This window comes from Anopheles arabiensis, chromosome 2, assembly GCF_016920715.1.
Source record: "Anopheles arabiensis isolate DONGOLA chromosome 2, AaraD3, whole genome shotgun sequence".
Taxonomy (NCBI): domain Eukaryota; kingdom Metazoa; phylum Arthropoda; class Insecta; order Diptera; family Culicidae; genus Anopheles; species Anopheles arabiensis.
Genome location: NC_053517.1, coordinates 101,551,708 through 101,571,909, shown reverse-complemented (window position 1 = coordinate 101,571,909; position 20,202 = coordinate 101,551,708). Strand labels below are relative to the sequence as shown.

General features: G+C 46.9%; 1 protein-coding gene and 1 long non-coding RNA gene across 2 annotated transcripts in view; both read right to left on the bottom strand.

Moving 5' to 3' along the window:
• LOC120894644 overlaps positions 1–20,202 on the bottom strand; it is a 38,766-nt gene that overhangs the window by 6,145 nt on the left and 12,419 nt on the right. The window lies entirely within an intron of this gene.
• Positions 10,587–13,802, bottom strand: LOC120894642 (mucin-2-like). Its single transcript, XM_040297357.1, has 2 exons — positions 13,680–13,802; positions 10,587–13,546 (listed from the first exon to the last, which is right to left on the bottom strand). Exons 1-2 carry the CDS (start codon positions 13,692–13,694, stop codon positions 10,703–10,705), a joined length of 2,859 nt encoding a protein of 952 aa, XP_040153291.1. The 5' UTR covers positions 13,695–13,802; the 3' UTR covers positions 10,587–10,702.

Genomic DNA, 20,202 nt, shown 5'->3' with positions numbered 1-20,202 from the left:
GACAACAGGTGGGAGCTGCGTGTTACTTGTTTTTGAGTTCCACCGAATGTTCTGCAGATCTGTGAAGATAATGTATCTTCTTTTGATGATGTTCTGCATGAAGAAGTATCATAAAAATTGCTACGCTGATTGTACGGATAAAAAGCCGTTGGACAAATGACCAATAACAAACGGTCATTACCGACCGCGCAAATGGCAAATGTGAAGTAGATTTCAGTGTAAAACTACGGAGTTTTTATTGTTTGACGTACTTAAACGTCTTTAAATAACCCTCTTTAACAGGCAGATGTTGGTTCAAAATGAAGTTCTAACCTTTTTCGAACGCCTGCACCGATTCTACCATTATTATTCTTTGCCTATCTCTAGATCTACTGCTCTTGCGCGCCACAAACGTCTCGTAAGACACCGTGTCCCGCTGATCGCAATCAAAGCCGTTCTGCGTTCACGAAGATGATGGTTTCAAGATTAGAGACGATCGGCTGGAACCATACCTAGCACCATAAACCGGTACCGTGCACTAATATACACTCGTTCGCATGACGATTAATCGTGCATCTGACATTTTGGCTGCAATTGTACTGCTGCCAACTGCTGTGAGTTCCAAAGCGATCTATGTTAGCCTTTCCATAGGTAGCCTTAAAGTCATTGGGCTGGTGCACAGAATTCCTGTAATGACACCCATATCCGGCCAGTTCTGATGCCTCGCAATTGAAGCATACTTGCCCAGAATGACCGATTTGCGGTGACTTTATCATTGAGAATGCATCACGCTTCCGGTACACTCGATCGGCGTCGACCCACCTTAATCGACCTTTTGTGAGTACGAGCGATTGGATGCTGCTACTAACCCGATTTCGCGTTCGCGATCGCGTATGCGCGAATCCATGCGCAATGACCTCCAAAAACCAAACACGCACTCCCTTTCACTGGACGGAACATCCTCTGTGGAGAGCACCCGGTTGGCACGGTTAGAAGAAGATCGCACCGGTAACGAGCATTGATTAATTTCCCACCCACCGATTCCGAAACCAGTCCGTGATCGCCCTACTGAGGCTGATCTGATCTTGAACTTTTTGCAAGTGCTGCAAAACGTTCCATCACCAGCTTAGAGGTGATGCATCGCGTCAAAGTGAATCACACGAGCCGAAAGAAGAAAAGCAAACCGCGGGAACGCTGCCTTCGATGCGTTTTTCTGAAGAAGATGAATGCGACAACGCACATAATGTCACCCCATGTGGTAGTGTGTTGCGATTCTTGATTGTGCTAATAAAAGCACACAAAAAATCACACGCAACGCGGGTAACTCCACTACTGATGGGCCAAAGAGCTGAAGCCTTCATTTCACGCAAATTAAAATGAAATCATCGCGATGAGAGGAAAATGATCAATTCGCGAAGGACGGGTTTTTTGTTGGGTCGGCGGCTGGCAAAGATGATTCAATTTTGTACTCATGGGAGATCGTTACGCTAGAGAACAGCTTGTGAGAACCAAGCTAGACTGACAGCTTATGAAATGTCAGAAAGAAAAGATAATGCTGAATCTAGGACAACGCCGCACAGTTTAATGTTCGACAGCATCAAAACGATCTTCAACCATTGCGCTCCCCCAATAACGATTAAACTAAATGTCCGTCCCGAATATTCTAAATGTCATCCTAAATTCCAACCGTTACAGCCATTAACAAAAGTGTGTACACCTGCCGATATCCAAAGGTGCACCCGCGTCCGGAGACTTGTTTCCCAACGATGACTCACCGGTGACGGGTGCGCAGCAGTAGCGTCATCGAACAGAGCATTGCAAATCCGCCCGGTGCATCATGCTAAAAAGCCTCCAAAGATTGGCAGCAATCGTAATAAATATAATGCCCTCGATGCCCTCGTTTCTACGGCCATAGCTACACAGTCCAGTGTCAGGCCGGAGCCATCCGGAGGCCGCCAGCATGCAGCGCATCCGCCTGTTGTTACACCCATCCACGCGTCCGGTCGGAGGAGATCTACACTCCGTGTGTGGGTGGTTCGGTGCCAAGTAGCACTCTGGGTGGGGGTGAAACTACCAACCCAATCGATGCATCGGACATGCTCGACAAACCAATAGGTCGTTTCAAACCTCATAAGATACGCCATAATGGCGTGCTAATTGAACGCGAATGGCGCCCATACAGAACATTGGAGTCAAGTGTGGACTGCACCAGACCAGTACCGAATCCAAGCACCAGGGAGGTGGGTTTGTGTGAGAACTGGTGCTGAAGGTTGTCCAGGTTCTGCATCTGCTAGAAATCTACTGATTTTACGAGACAGTTGGAACAGTTCACGATCGTGTTGTTTTGAATAATTTATTTCCCTTTGCTTCTCAAAACATCTTTGTTTTGGAGTTTTTTTTTCCCTGAAGATGAAGATATTAACGAAATTAGCGTAAAAGGGTTTGTGGAACATAACAGTGAATGTGCTTAATCACGGTCCCTTTTAGCTAATGACATACCCAAAAGGGACGTTCAAAACGCCACACAGTTACCACCCAAAGCTTTACACCTCACAAAGGCAGTCATTACTTAATCAAAGGTAATTATGTTGGTACTGTCAAGGGTTTTTGAATTAGTCGTCCATTACACGGTACGGCCCTACTGGAGACATAACGTCGTAAGAATCACACCATCACCAACACCTTCAGTGTCATCTAGCGGAGGGCAATAAACATGCTCTGGTACCACGCAACTCTGCAGGCTCGAAGCGATCAACATATATCTTGAGCTGATGCTAATGCTTACCCCTGCCCAGCCCAGGTAATTAGGCGTGACCTTCGGGCGTGAGAACGTACATTGGTGACGCTAAATCGCCCCCATACTCCCCGAGTTCATTCGGAAGCTGAAAGCGGAAGTGTGTCTGTTGTTGTTTGTCCCTTTTGTCGTGCGATCGTTTGCGTCTCAGTAGGTTAGTAGGAATTAACCTGCCGAAAAACGCTCTCCCCACACGGACACCTCTCGATTATGCTCTTTCATGACCGTACAAACAGAAAACAAACAGGCGACTTTTGGGAGGGAAACGAGGGAAAGGTAATTTTTAGCACCTATGCGCTTTTTGTGCGATGCTGGTTAGGTGGGATGTACTCCCGGTCACCATAAATGACACTAAACAGCGCTAAACTCATCATTACCGCATACGGAAAGTGAAGTTCGGCCGTGTAGCGCGGCATTTGTGTCGTCAACATTGACAGTGGCTGCGACAACGATCGCGCACAGATATTATGTCACTTTCTGTCAACAAAACGCGAGAGAGCGATCTTGGCGTACGCGCGGGCGCGCGTGCTGTATCGTTTACGTACGTGATGCAAGAGCAGCAGCGTCCACGTGGCAGCAGGGCGGAGATGTCGAACGTATCTAACGATAGCTCTGAGATGACACCGTGTTCCCGATAAGCAAACGCATCGAATGGAGCACGACCAGTTAGATATGGGTGCTTTTTCGTTTTACATAACGAGCACGAGCGTGATTTATTTTGGAGTTCGGTTCAGGTGCACAGGTGGATTAAACCGTGGTGTACCGTTAGGTTGTTTGATCCCAATCAGGGGGTTATTAGTATGATGAAGCATGTGCGTAACATAAAGAGCAAAGAAAACCAATGCCTTGTCACTGGCACAGTAATGGTTTGTACACGCAAATGAACACTAACGACCTAATTATGTGACATCTCGTACTTCATGCCATGTTTTGATGCTTTAGAATCTGCCACCTTCAAGGTATCGCCGATAAATTATACATTTTTGGCACAAACTAGTGTCTCGGATGACCTACAAGAAGATTACACCACACCACAGTCACACACACAGTACGTGTCGCATCCGTCCAAAGCAATCTTGGTACAGAAAAGCTCTTCAGCTCTCGATCAGAGTTTGTGCAAAAAAGCGTGAGATTTGTACCCAAAAGTTGTTCCGCGGATATCTTCCCACTCTCGTTCACGTGCCACCCCCCACCATTGGCGCAGAGGAGAGCCTGCGAAAGCAAAAGTACAACCGCGCGCCACGGGGCTGTGATTCGTGATGCATCATCTTCATCATTTGTATGCATCTCTAATTGTGCCTCGCTTCTTCGGTGTTTCGAGTAGACAAATTTTGCGCCCAGAAAACCGTGCCGCGCGTAGGGTGACGAATTGGCGCACGTACGACAACTTAACTGGTGACGCGCGGGACCGCAAATAGGTGCCCAGAGGTCACTTACGGCTGTGGGGGTTGCGCTCGGTTTCGTGTGCTGTATGCGTTATGCAGGTCAGAGGTGCAACTGCGTCGGCAGCAAAATGGACGCTTTCGGAGGAAAGGGTGACGAAAGCTTTAAGAGTAAAAGGGTGAGAACTCATGCATCTGTACACATCCACGTTTACGATTACACTTTTGCAATTAAAAGCGAGCTACTTGAGCATGATAGCGTAAACTATTCATCGAGAGCTACAAATTGGCTCTCATAAAACGCGCGTATAAAGTTTACGAGCTTGCTATAAAACTTAGCCCCTCTCAGCGCGTGTAAAGCACCCCGGCGTTCGATTACACTTGAATTATGGATGGAAGAATTTCGTGTATCTTCCGACAGCAGGATGCGCCGCTCGTCAAGATGTTCCTTATTCGGTTTGGGCCACACGCACGCACCAACAAACATCGATGACCTTCCCAAGATGGATGCCCCGTAAAGGTGCGTGATGTACTTGACTTTTCGACGCCACTTCACTGTCAGTCACAAGCAGATCGAAATATTCTCACCAAATCTTACGGATCGTCCGAAAATTCGCATCGAGGTAACATTGTAGGAGCAGAACCTCTGTATTGGGCAGACTTATCGGCTTATCCTAAAGCACTCAAATCATGCAAATCAACATCTCTTGGAGGTTCCAAATGCATGGAGCAGGAAGCATGGTTGATTCTGAGATCTGCAGTCGTTATTCTCAAGTATTGATCGTAATCTGCAAATTTGTGAACTCCACTGCCATAGTGGAAATCCCAAAACATGTTAAAAAAAGCTAAAGTCAATCAGGTAAGAAGTACAGAAGTACAAGTAATCTTAATCAACCACATACGATATGACGTTTCCTACTTCTCAGGAAAAATACTTCCATCGCATGGTTCCTAATCGTTAAACGAACTGGCGGAGATGCCTTTGCTCCCGGATTGACGAATCCGACACCATCTCGTCGGTCGTGCAATTGCTTCTCGTTCTCGTGGTACAAGTCTTCGTTGACCTCCTAGTCCACCGACAAGCCCTTCTCGCGCAAAACTTACTTAAACCCAACCCATCGCAGTATGCTCGCGGCTCATAATAGCACCGCACGCGCATTGGTCCGCAAATATTTGCTTTTATCGTGCCGCACACGCTCACTTGCCTGCTGCTGCTGTTGCTGCTGGTGGTGGTGGTGGTGTGAATCTTCCTCACCCGGTGCGCATAACTTCTCACAATGCACTGCCCGCAGTGGCAGCGATTTTACATAACCGACGGCCAGTGTTGTGACCAGTGTGTCTAGACAACATTGTCGTGATCTTTTTTTTTTACGATCGACCGTTTGAGGTAACAGTACTGGGCTTTGAAGCTTGGTAGAGGGCATTTCCAATGCACCCACTACACCGAACACTAAACTTCGTAAACCTCAGATGGAGAGGGCTAAAAATGTTACGCCAATCATTGACCGCTGATCATGAGACTCGATCGTCTCCCTTTATGCTCATCAGCACCCATCAGCGCTAAGGCATCGAGATAACCCCATCGCATCGGTGGCATTGGTCCATGAAACGATGAGCGAGTTAGCGCCAACCGAGGCACAGCCCGTGTGGCACCTTTCGCCCGATGGATGGCTACCCCAGTGGACACTGCTCATCCACCGGCTCTACCCCACATTACAAATTGCAGCGCGTTCCGCCGATGCCGAGACAAACCTGATGCAAGGGCTTACGGGCGCTACTAAAGGACGGTAAAGGTTCTGGCCTTCCTGGTCGTCTAATAGGTACTAGGCCGTGACCTACTGCATTGGCACGCGGCTGATGCTACCACGGGAAACGGCAAATGAATTCATTTTCGCTTTCTACTCTCAGTGAAATCAATTATCCTGTGCTGTTGCCTTTGTCACTGATCATCCCCAGAATTACCATTACGGTTAATGGATATTAAGGTCTATGTGTGTGTATATAACGTGTTTATGGGGTTGTCTTTATAACGACAAGCCAAGAAATTAAAACCTAAACCGTGCTGCAGAATCATCCTACGCTTATTTCTTCTACTGTACTGTGGTATGAGCAGTGCTTTCGTCGTGAAGATAACATCCCACAAGCTTGTTATTCGTACATAATATATCCCCACCACATATATCCACACGATCAGACTCCAGTTCTAACGAAAAAGAACGGAATGGAACCCGCTTCCTGTGCTGTGGCATGTTACACAGCTCCTCAAGGTCATGCGGCAAATTTGAAAACAGAGCGAAACGAACGCTTTTTCCAAACTTTTGGACCACTCGCAGCTGAAATTGGTCTACCCGGTCGATATCTCGTTCGAACTGGTTTGCTATTAGTGTTTCCCAGTGTTGCTTTCCTTTTTCGCATACACGGGGAGATAGGGTTTGTGTGGATGGGAAACAAGTTGCTGAAGAAAGATGCGACCGAGCATCCCCAAGGTCGGGCCGGATTGGACTCCACAGCTTCTCCAAAATTCGCGCAAATTCGCTGAGTTAGACATTTGCATACCGTTTGAAAGCGATGCCGGTTTCCGAATGTTGCACCCGGGGACGAGTGGACTCCGAAGTGGGTGGGTTGGATTTTATGACGAGTTTTAGTGTTCGCTAAGCAAAACAACAAACCAACGATAAACTGGCAAAAACACATCCAATAGCATGAATACACCTGTTTGTTGTCGAAATCTACTCCGTAAATGAATTAATGAAGCAAAGAGTTTGGAAATGCAACAGATCCTTTTTTGAGGGGAAGCTGGTGCCACAATGCCACTAATGAGCAATTGGATGGAAACTGGTTCTGCAGTTTCAGGGAGGAGCCAAAAACGGAAAGCGTTTGTTAGTGGCTGATAACAGCGAGTCTATCGGGAATTGTTAAATCCATTATGAAAACGCAGCCCATTTGCATTTTTAGACAAATTTTCCACCATACCATGTTGGGAGTTGCTCTGAAAGTTCATATTCAAATAAATCCATATAATTTTTTCAATTTTGTGATGTGTTGCAAAACTCATTCCAACGCAGCCAACCAGCGCATACAATTATTGCACATGGTTACTCAAATTCTATGCTGATTCAACAACAACAAAAAACTCCTCCGCCACAGAACACAATCTGACCACATTTCCAAACAATGGCCACACCGGTTTCACACTTCATATGCGTTAGCAATCCATCCTCCCGAAAACATTCTTCACCCTCCGACAAAGCAAAAGCTGGACGCGGAAAAATGTACCCCACACGCGCGGCCCATACCGATGCAAATGCTGCGGCCTAACGGTGCCAAGAGATGGCGAAATTGCGCCCACTGCGTGCCCCATTAATCTTCATGCGCACCGACGCACATGAAGCCATCGGCGTCCGGTATGCACGGGCCAGGTATCATTTTTCATACCTCCCATTGACGCGGGGGCTCGGCCGGCCTGCAAAACATTGTTTTGTGATGCGAACATAAAACGATCTGCTTCGATCGGTATCTTGCCATCGTTTCGGATTTGAAGCGGCGTGCGTTAATGGGTACGCTTTTGCTCAAATTTTAACACGTCGCTGGGAGGAAGGGCAAGGGTCTAATAGAAACAACAACAACAAAACTGATGCTCTGCAAGGTCACTAGCACGCCGGGCCGAGGGCAATGAGTGATGATCGCGCGTGCGCCCGTGTGAGTTTATGGTTCTCGGGGTTTTTTTTTATTCCTCCTTCTTTTTCCCTTAATCTATTAGTTGCACGCAACCAACGTTCAACCATAAACAGTCCATGCGCCTTAGAGGGCTTATTAAGCAGCAGCAGCGACCGGGCTTGGAGCAGCGTTTAGCGTTTAGCGACCATGTTGTTGCTTTGACAGCTACCGTGTGAAACGACGATAAGAAGGTTAGCACATCGTACTCGTGGTGTCTCATCCTCCACTTATGGACGGATAATCGAAAGGGCCAACTGACCCCCGGCTTTAATGTAGTTACTATCGGGAAGCACAAACTTAAGCGCACATTGCATACTGTGTGCGTCTAGTGCGATAGGATTGTTTGGCAGTGTGGAGATGCTACGCAATGCCTTTTTAATAGGTCTTTTTTCGCTCTTTTTGCGTTCGCTTTCATCGACGTCCATTACTGGAGTTGATTGATTTGATTTGGGGTGAATTGGGTCAAGTTTTAAGTTGCACAGCTTTTTTTTTTTTAATCATACATTAGTGTTTTTCGAGGTTAAATGTTTTAGACGTGTTGTGTAGTGTAGTAAATTTCTCACAAGCTACGAGAATTGTGTTAATGATCAAGATACAGAGACAATTCCACAGAGAGTTGATATTCTGTACTAAAGGGTTCAAATAACTATTATTTTGGCATTATTTGTCTCCCACTCTCTACATCATAACAGAAACAATATTATGTACCAAAGCATCCAGAAAGTGTTCCAACAGTATGAATATATCGCCATCAACTCTGTAAGTACTGCTCATTGCTAAATAGTTTGAGCCTATAATAGCACATCCTACTTCACGTTGAATACATCTTTATTATTCCTGCGCCGTGGTGTAATCGTCAACAATACGCCCCTAATAACATGATTGTTCTCGGATCAAATCCCAAATAGATCCTGACTCTACTACTGCTTTCCACTAAATCCGTTTGCTCTGATGTCCCCCTACAAAAAAATGTACCATTTTTTTATAGGTCTCGCCATGACCCAGTGAATGGCAAACAATTTGCAACAAAAATCATAGCTTCAGATCAGATCAGATCACCGTAATAAGATGATGGTGTTCGCCTTAAAACCAACCAAACCCTCCATTCCACACAGAAGGGTACTACTTGTTGATCGTCTACGAACACACAACAACTGATTGCGCCATACTGGGCGGATGTCGGATTGTATGTGTGTGGTTGTGATTTTTACCTTTTTTTATCTTGTCAGCCTTTTTTTCTCCTCATTTATTCACCACCTGCCCCGAAAGACGAATTAATGCCTACCCTTAGGTCGTCAATTTTTCGTCAAAACTCCCACGAGACGAAAGCAACACACATCTCAGAAACGGAAAGCAGCAGCAACAGCAGCATGTCCTTCGCATCAGTGGTGATTTGTTGTTCTCGTTGGCATGGCTGACGGCTGCTTTTGTTGCTGTTGCTGTCTTCCTTTTCTTGTTGCGATGTGACTGACTTGTTACCAAAAAGCAAGGTTCACATAAGCACGAACAACGGCGCCTACAGAGAGCTTCAATGCAACGTTTTACTCGGCACGCTTCCGGTAGTTTGACGACTTGTTTTTTGGGTTTCTGGGTGCTCTGCTACATGCTTCAACGATAGGCAAGAGAGCCTAAATTCACCACCCGCTGATGGGTGCACTTGCCAGTGGGATTATGCAAATAATCACACCTTGACCTTTTTGCGATTAAACCATTTCGTTTGGTATTATAGTGCACCGGAAGAGCATGAAACATGCAAAATTTGAGCTGTTACGGGGAAGTAATTATTTTGATAATTTTATCCATATAACTTGCTCATTAAATAGATCGTTCAGTTCGAAGTCATCGGTTGAAAGGCGCTGGAAAATGGCACTTCTGTTATCTTAAGGGCTATAAATCATTGACCAATAGGATCAGGAGAAAATTATCAGATCAAACACGAAAGCACCCTCATGCACAACGGGTAATGCGTTAACCTATAAACGTGACCCTAGGAGATCATCAAAAAACTGCATTTACACCCGACAGGTACAACGAACCAACCTACTACCACGGATCAAAGCTTCACTCATCCCTTAGATAGATGTCGTTCGTGTCTTTCAATTCGATTGTGACCCTAATTCGTCACGTCACGCGCCACTCTACCAACACTCCCGACCAGCCCAGACGCGCTAGGGAAAATGCTGGGATACCACCAGTCGATATGGCCCCATGCAGATAAGACTCTAAATATGGTGCACCGAGATTGAAACCGAAGTACTCCCAGACTTGGTAGTCGCACTCGACGGTGGCGCTCGGTCTGGCGTGGTAATGGGCAACAAATTATCGACCTAACGTCAGTGCCTCGAGCAACGAACGCTCGAACGTGGCTCAGAGTGTGACCTTTACACTCCGGCAACAAAGAAAAGAACAAATGATGTAGAAGCTATTGCGGAATCGAGCCGAGGCGGGTTACCGTTGCCCAGGCTTTTAATAACGATTGCGCCATTTGATGACCACTATCAAATCAAGTGGTTGTGCCGAGGCAGGTTTTTTTGATCTGCGATTGGATGCGATTGGAGCATGCTTATGGATCGAATGGATATTAGTTGTAAAAACTAAAACGTCGAGGAAAAGTACGGAACATGGAGATTGAGAAAGAAAACATAGAATAAATATATCAATAAATATACAGTTTGAAGCTAAAACAAACACTAGCAGAAGAAATCCCAAACATATAACCCAACATCTTCGGTGACATTATTATTTGTTCCATCGGGCACGGCGGAACCACCATTTATTTATGTACATAAACCAATATCTCTTACATCATACGTGAATGGTTTCCTAATCCCTAAAATATGACCGCCTGATCACCGAGTTTGTAGTAGAAACCGTGCTCACAGTTCGATCCTTCACATTGTCCTGCTCCTGCTACCGACGCTGGTCTCACTGGAGCCTTGTTGGAGAAATCGTTATTGAAGCCACCAGTCTGTCGCTGTGGCGTAGCTGCCTGTGGTCGTGCCGAAGGTTGTTGTCTTGCCGGTGCCGGTGATGCCTGTGGTCGTGCCGAAGGTTGTTGTCTTGCCGGTGTCGGAGAAGCCTGTGGTCGTGCCGAAGGCTGTTGTCTTGCTGACGCCGGAGAAGCCTGTGGTCGTGCAGAAGGTTGTTGTCTTGCCGGTGCAGGAGAAGCCTGTGGTCGTGCCGAAGGCTGTTGTCTTGCTGGCGCCGGAGAAGCCTGTGGTCGTGCAGAAGGTTGTTGTCTAGCTGGGGCTGGTGTAGCCTGTGGTCGGGCTGCCTGCTGCTGTGCCTGTTGTCTTGGAGCGGCAGGAGCGGCCGGTCGTGGCGTTATTGCTTGAATAAAATCATTCGCAGATGACTGTCCAAAGACGCTACCGGCCTGTGCGCTTGACCCGGCAAAGAATGGTGCAGGTGTAGAGCTAGGCACTATGGTTACCTGAGGCTGATAACCGTAGCTAGGTGCGTTAATTGGGCGCTGTGGTTGGTACTGGCTCTGTGGCTGCTGCTGCTGGTACTGGACCTGTGGCTGCTGCGGCTGAATCGGTTGATACTGGAACTGTGGCTGTTGTGGTTGGTACTGGATCTGCGGTTGATATGGTTGGTACTGGACCTGCTGTGGCTGCGTTGGCAGAGGAGCCTGTCCGGGGCGGATTCCCTGAGGCACTACAACTGGCCCTATCGGCTGGTAAACCGGTTCCGTGTAAACGATAGTCGTCGGTGGACGGACTTCGATTGCTTGCTGAATCTCCACGCAGTAAGGACCAACACCTCCGTTAGTACAGCAGAACGGTGGTTGACCGCCGTTGTCGCACGATTGATACGGTGGTCCCTGTGGTACGTCGCAGTTCGGGCCGATTCCTCCGTTCGTGCAGCAGTAAGGACCAACACCTCCATTCGGGCATCCGAGGTACACTACCGGTGGTTGGGTCACAGGTATGATTGGATATGCAGGAGTTGGTGTTGGTGGCGGTGGCGGTCTTGGACGCGTCGTGGTTGGCGGTGGTCTTGGTCTCGTTGTCGTTGGTGGCGGCTTTGGACGGGTAGTAGTAGGCGGAGGCTTGGGACGCGTCGTAGTCGGCGGTGGCTTGGGACGTGTCGTCGTCGGCGGTGGCTTAGGACGAGTTGTAGTTGGCGGAGGGCGTGGTCTGGTAGTGGTAGGTGGCGGCTTGGGCCTAGTGGTAGTTGGAGGAGGTCTTGGGCGGGTTGTTGTAGGTGGTGGTTTAGGACGAGTGGTAGTTGGCGGAGGTCTCGGACGAGTCGTCGTAGGCGGAGGTCGCGGCCTTGTCGTCGTTGACGGGGGCTTTGGACGAGTGGTCGTTGGTGGAGGACGTGGCCTGGTCGTCGTTGGCGGTGGCTTTGGACGAGTTGTAGTTGGCGGAGGTCGTGGCCTGGTCGTCGTTGGCGGTGGCTTCGGACGAGTGGTCGTTGGTGGAGGTCGTGGCCTTGTTGTGGTTGGCGGTGGCTTCGGGCGAGTGGTCGTTGGTGGAGGTCGTGGCCTTGTTGTGGTTGGCGGTGGCTTCGGACGAGTGGTCGTTGGCGGAGGTCGTGGCCTGGTGGTTGTTGGCGGTGGCTTTGGACGAGTTGTAGTTGGCGGAGGTCGCGGCCTTGTCGTCGTTGGCGGAGGCTTTGGACGAGTGGTAGTTGGTGGAGGTCGTGGCCTTGTCGTCGTTGGCGGAGGCTTTGGACGAGTGGTAGTTGGTGGAGGGCGTGGCCTCGTAGTGGTCGGCGGTGGCTTTGGACGAGTAGTTGTTGGAGGAGGCTTTGGACGAGTGGTAGTTGGCGGAGGTCGTGGCCTGGTCGTCGTTGGCGGTGGCTTTGGACGTGTAGTAGTTGGCGGAGGACGTGGCTTTGTGGTAGTTGGTGGAGGTCTAGGACGAGTTGTAGTAGGTGGAGGCTTAGGACGAGTCGTAGTAGGTGGAGGTCTTGGGCGAGTCGTGGTTGGCGGTGGCGGAGGTCTCGTCGTTGGTGGCGGTCGAGGCCTTGTAGTGGTCGGTGGCGGCGGAGGTCTCGTCGTTGGCGGTGGACGAGGTCTCGTTGTGGTTGGCGGTGGCGGTGGTGGTCTCGTTGGCGGTGGCGGCGGTGGTCTCGTTGGTGGTGGCTGTGGTGGAGCCTCAACCACAATAGGAGGTGCACTCAGAACACAGTCGGGTGTGTTTGCTCCATTTGTACAGCAGTACGGTCCAGAGCCACCGTTGGTGCATGCTCCGTACACGAAGGTCTGTACCTGTACGATGGGTGCTCCGGTATGGCCAGGATGAACTATGATCGGCGGTATCGGAGGTACTTCCGGCAATACACAGTTCGGTCCATTTCCTCCATTTGTACAACAGTGTGGTGGATTTCCGCCTTGGGGACAGATGGGTGCAGTTGGCTGACAGTTTGGTCCTTGCGATCCTGGTGGGCAAGGCGGCAGATAACCGTTGTCAGGTTTCGTTTGCTGACAGTGTGGTCCATCACCTAGGAGACAGAGCGGATCCTGTGGGCGATCGTAATGATATCCATCTTCATCCTTTTGACCCGATCCTCGGAGGCCAATATTCGAAGAGGTCGATTCTTGCTGCAGCAGTGCTTTCAGCAAGTTCTGCTTGTTTACCGGTGTGATAAGAAAGCTTTCATCAGGTAAAGCTTCCGCCCGTGAGGCGCTTATAAGTGCCCCCAGGAAGAGCAGGAAAACAATCTGGAGGGAAAATCAATAAAATCAGAAACACATTCCGTGATCAATCTTTTCTTTCGCACAGCTCACAAAACACAATCACTTTATTGCACTGTCTCAAACACTTTCGCAAGCGTCTAGAGTGACGCCACCGTACCTTGTTTTCCATCATCTTCCGGCACGCAACGAGATCCAGCTAAATCCTACTGCACTCCTGGGCGGTTCGGTGTTCCTCGTACAAAGACGGAAACCATAAGACCACTAGCTACTCCTTGCTACACAGAACTGAGACTAGTTGAGAGAATCCTTCGGCTGGACATATTTATACCGTGCCGATCGCCCGATAGTGCAGTCCAGTTTTACTGCCCGAAGATGTCTCCATCCACGCTCCGGGCGTTGGATATACCGGTGATAGTGGTCCGAATTCTTGCTGAAACCATTTCGCGGTTCGGGTTTTCGGCTCATTTGAATATGGAACCAAACTAATTTTTTGTTCGCCTGCTGCACCCCATCCAAGCCGAGATGCTTGGTCCGACGATCCATCTGCTATCATCGTTCAACACACCGCGTGACCTTCGACAGGAAGACGGCATCGAGTTTGGACCCGCTTGGGTGAAAGAAATTTTGCAAAACACTCGGCTGAACTTTGAGACAGTCCAGGTCCAAGGCACCGGGCGGCCAGAAAGAGTGCGCGAATCGGTTCGCCGACATCTAAGCGAAAAAGAACGGACATAACAAAAAACAAACAGACAAAAGCGACAGTGAAGATTGCTCGCGATAGACTCGAAACATTCAGGTGACTCGAAGCCGGTGACCAAAAGTGAAACTGGTTCTCCGCCCGGCAACCCCGGGCGTGTGTGTGACAAAAGTTCGCGAACCCACCAAGCGGCCTAGACGCGACAGACGTGTAGAATGTCTGGGGAGGTAGGAAGTCGTTTGCGGGTGAAATGATGCGCCTGGGTGCCCGGTGGGTTTGTGTGATCGTAGAAAAGAGGCAGAAATCTCGGCATTTTGGCAACTCTGGAAGTGATATCAGATTTGGAAAACAAACCCACAACCCAAAGCATACTGAACTGCTGCAAGAGGTTACTAAAAGTCAAGGATACGGTTCCATCATTTGATCGATGTCATCGTGATGATGGGGCGAAAATTCGAAACAAGATAACCTATCACTAGGACCAATCCAGATTAAAATGTATCATCAGAAGAGAAATGGACCTGCGACGACAAAATTACCGACTGAATTACTTCCTTCTGATGGTTTTCTATACTTAACAAAAGGAAATTTCATCCGAGAAGGAGAACAAGGAAGCTTAAGGAGCTTGTGTGCTGAATATCAATTCTGCATTCAGCAAAAACCTGTCGCTGTCGGGGGGAGGGGGGGAAACGATCCTACCAGTATACAGGTCCACTGTCACCCCCTGCCCACCCGGCAAGACACTGTCGATTCTAAGCTGACCAAAGGGGGTGAATTCTGCCTGACCTTTTGATATTTATCCTCCCCTGTGAACCGAACCGAGGCAGATAGTTTGGATTGCTTTCGGGTTCTAAAACACACCGAGAGACAAAAAGTTGAAGAGGTGAACTGGTTATGGCCTTGTTTTGGCGTTTGTTATCGGTTGACGCTTTTTATATTTATTTGCCAAAATTAAATGCACGGAATTTAGCATGCCGCTTTCGGGTCCGATCCTCGCGGGTCGCCCATTTCGGGGCAGTTAGAATTAGAACCCCGGCTGCTGGGAGACCAAATGGACCAAAAATATATCAGGATTGTGAGGTCTGGTTGCTTTGAGCGCTGAATGGAGCCTACAGAACCGGATGTTGGCAAATGGTTCTTAATTTATGTCTTTTTCTTTCGTGTATACCCCGACCTGGAAGAATTGGTTTGTAAGGTTATATATTCTTTTTGGTGTGTTTCAATTTGACTGACACTGAGCTAACAACGTGCTGAAGTTCAATGGATTTTTATTAGAATTATTTTCATACCTAATTTAGAGACTTGAAGAACATGAAAACTTTAACCTTTCAACCTTTGAGGTAATACATTTCTGACACGTTGAAGATCATCTTCGAAGATCTTCTTTTCAATTCGATCCCAAATAATTATTCATCGCAAAGACGCAGGTGATAACTCACCTGTGACATTTGACATACCGAATGTAGAAATGAACCAAAATTAGCTTTGATAACACGCGCAAAAAACAGGAAGATATGGAAATACTGCGCTCTGGAAAGAATGAACGACCCAGAGAGTTCAACGAATGTATTTAAAATGCCATATTTTTTCTACTAGCTCAATCTAACATCCAGCTAATCTAACATGCGCTAAACACCCAAACACAAAAAGGCAAGGCTGCTGAAATGTCTCGATAAATGTTAAGTAGTTGTTGAACTCTATTTCACCATCGGGGCTGAAAGATGCTCCGGCCGATCTTTCACTGTCACCCCGTATCAATCGTGTGCTTCCAAATGTGTATGTGTATCTATTTCTCCCCCACTTAGCACAGTATTACGATAACGAACACAAATAGTGGTCGCTTCTATTTAAAATAAATCAGTCGCATTGGAACCGTTCGAGTGGAAGCATGGCGTTATAAGGCAGATTCATCGCCGCAAAGCAGATTGGCAGTAGTAATTGGATTGTGTTGAATAGCCGAGAGTGTGGTTGGGAGCTAAAGCTGCTTTAATGTGAGATTGAGTGTTATTATTACAGCACAAAAGTTGTCGGTTGTAAAGTTTAAGGATGTTCGTTAAAGCTTTTCATGAGTCGGTTTTTGAACAGATCAGAAAAACAGATAAAAAAGACGGATTTCGTTAAACTTACAGCAAAATACCATATGATAGAATATATTTTCCTAACTAGACAGATTAGCATCACTCTTTTAGCAGCTTGTATCAAAGTGCTTTCTAAAATAGTGGTCGACGAAGAGTACTTTATGCTGTAAAAGATTTCCTTTCTCTAAGGATAGATGATCTTCTGCAATGGAGCACCAACAGCAGACACAATTTTCTTTAGCTGCTTCTTAATGGGACGGATTACATCGTTCTTAGTAAACTATACGTCTCCTGCCAGTCTATTATTGCTGACTTTCAATAACAAAATATCCGAAAAGTCTCTTGATTGCCGAATTTATATGATGAAGTAGGTGACAGCTAACTGAGAGGTTAATTTTGTGAGAAAAATGCACATTTGCTATGAATTTCTCTTCGTAAGATTGCGGATGTTTAATGTTTTGACATTTATGTGTTTTTCAACTAATAATCACTCCTCAACTTCAACTTCTAGTTGAAAAAAAAACCCAGTAAAACACATCCAGTTAGCTGTCACCTACAGTTGTCAACTCGTACGACTTAACAACATGCCCGTCATGGGTTCTAGTCCCAAATGGACTGTGCCGCCATACGTAGGACTGACTATCTTGCTATGGGGGGTAATTCATAAGTCACTGAAAGCCAAGCTCCACAAGTGGTACAGGCAGGCCTTGACCGACAGCGGTTGTTGAGCCAAAGAAGAAGAAATCAATTGACTAGACGATACATTCACATTGTCAGTATTTTCACTACATATATATATATATATATATTTTTATAAAATTGCAACGCGAGAAAAGATCAATTATATTCCTTGCGATCGAGAGTAAAATGGCAGATGCTTTCTTTGCTACCGCGTGAAGACGAAAATACCAACAAAATGAACTCAGTGACTAGAACATGATAGTCCCGATAACATTAAACAATAAAATGTCTTCTTCTTAGTGTTAAGAGTCTTAAGACGCTCCAGTAAACATTTCAGCTCACGAAGTGTGATACATTAGTTTGCGAGCTTTGCCGAGAGATGAAAGATTTATGAGAAATAAATTATGAAAATCGTACAAAATATAGCTACTACTTTGCTTGATAGAGCTACAGGTGGTATTTACGAGTTTCAACGCATTAAACTATAGAAATAAAAAAGGGCTAACAAAGTTCAAGATTATGCAATCATTATTCATTATTTATGGACAAAAATAAACCATTATAATAAAAAAATGACAGTTCAAAAACATAACAAAACAAACCGATAACATTAGACACCGTTTTGAGGAAAAGTTCAACATCCGTAAAAGCAAACATACTAAATTGTCTGTCAAGGACCGTATCAATCATGCGCGGGAGCGACGAAACGAAACGCGCTACCGCACCAACGAAAATGGCGAAATTTATCAACATTATTATCGATTTCGATGCGACATAACCGGCGCCAAAATGTAATTCATCAAGCGGACGAGTAATATAATCAACACCAAAAATAAAACAAGAAATTGCCAAACAACAAGAAAAGAGAAGCCTTGAGCGCTCTTAGCACCGAGTAGGAATGGCAGTTTTCACTGCGCTACCACCAGATGGTGGCATAAACATGATCACAACGCACAACGCGCGCTCCCCGTCTTTGCCCAACGCGAACCTAGCCGAAGCGCGCCTATTATGCTCCAAAGCGGTGTTATGGTAAAGGTTTCCTCTATTTAAAAATTCATAGCCAAAATCCTGCGCTCTTCCCTCTCTCTCTATCTCTTCGCCGGCCCGTCGCAAACCGTGTCCTGCAGACCCGCGAACAGGGCAGTTATGAATATTCAGCCAAAGAAAGCGCCCACACACTACCGCGAGAATACCGCGTGCGTCAAAACAAAGTCTAACGACTTAACCCCTTCGCTGGAGCGGTGTCGAAAACGCAACCCAGCACATACACATACCACCTCTATTTGCCATCCCCAATCCTTTCCACCGAGTGGTTCGTGTTCGCAACCTAGCCGTTTATGGGTTGCGCAAACGTCCGCAGATCCGAAACTGCCAAAGATTGCGAAACACGTGCTGGCGAAATGGCAAGTGGGTTGCGAAAGGGAAGACACAAGCCACCTGTGGGCCGCATGCAATCCCACGGATGCACCCGATCGGAAGCCTTGCTGACCTTGGATGCCATGATTTTCACCAAGAATGCTTGTCACACATTGCCCCTCCGCTGCGGAAGCTTTGCGCACAGGAAAATTGTTCCTGACGTTACCGGAACCGGGAAGGTGATTGATTTTGATTGATCCGGCGAGATGCATCAGGACAGCGCATTCGTCTGCTGGATGCACGCAATTTTAGGTAGAGTCTTTTATCGATTGGCACTTGTACTTGAGTGCCGACACGCGATCGTCAGGTTCAATGCTCTTATCCTTCGCAAAGGCCGACGATAGAGTTTTCGCAGAAATAGCATCAAACTGAAGAGAAAAAAATACCCCGTGACCTTGCGCTAGAAACCTTAACACACAAGCCCAAGCGTCCAGGAGTCCATGTGCGGCGTAGAAATGCAACTGCAAAAAAGCGACAACCACCACCAGAGCATCACGGTCAATAAAACAGCGTTGGACGCCCCTCCGAGCGTTGGAATCGAGTCTGCTCTCCAAGGCGGGGGGCGAAAGATTTGCATTGGAGATGAGATGGAAATCGCATCATAATTCTTCTCGCCACACTCATCCGGATAATATGATTAGCTCGTGGAAGCGTATTGCAAATCGTTCGGAATCGTTTGAAATGGTGCAATGGTTGTGATTGGCCAGGGTGTGGTTAGGTTCGGACCGGCAAAGGATGGGAAGTTGGAGTGAAATGTGGAATGGAAGGACAGGTTTGGTTGCTGATTGTAATATTTAATGCTAAAAGAAGAAATAAATATAAAAGCACATCTCAATGTAGTGAAAACTTGGAAGTTATATTAATTGACTCTTGAATAACCAAATCTAGATAGATACAGGGCGGTCCAGTCGTCAACTGGAGCGACTAAATATCATGCCCGTCATGAGTTCAAGCCTAGACTGGACCGTCACTCCGTAGCAAGGATTGACTATCCGGCTGCGTGGTAATGAATTAAGTCTCGAAAGCTTTATAGACCGGCATGTCCGCATAGGACTCTACGTCTAATAGAAGAAGATACATACAGAACAGTTTTATACATCTGACAGGATCTACAGAATAAGTCACGCCAGGCACTACAATCTTGTTTCAGAGATTCAGTCGATCTTAGCAACACTTTGGAGCAGCTTTTCAAACTAAAAGTTCAAATATAGTGAACTGCAATCCATAATACTGCAATCTTGTCCCGATCGATTGGTTTGACAATGTAGCACAACCCACCCCACCCATAAAATCACTCTTTTTAACGGACGCATCTTTAAAACTGGACATTTTCTACTTCAACGATTGCAAGGTCAAGCGCAGCGTATTTGCATTACGAATTGCATCGTCCAGTGTTGATACGTTCAGTGCGGGATGCATTCCAATGTAACCTCAGCATCAGACCACCTGGTAATCGGATGCCTGCTTACGATGCAATCGATCGTCGAAGAAGGAAATTAAGTTGACAAATTACGATACAACGATACACCAGAGGCAATTACGATCATAAGTCAACGAAATCGGCAATCCGGCGTCAATACAATCGAACATTCGCAAAATGCACAGCCAAAATACTTGCCACAGTTGGGAGCACACATGAGAAGGGGAACAAAGATTACCAAAATCGTGAGAAAATAAAATAGACGCTGCGGTAAGGTCAGGGTGGTACCGTTTTGCTATTTTTGGAAAGTCTGAAAATGATTTTTAAATTGCACACAATTTGCACATAAATGCATACCACATTTCATCAGGCGTATTCGATCGATCGT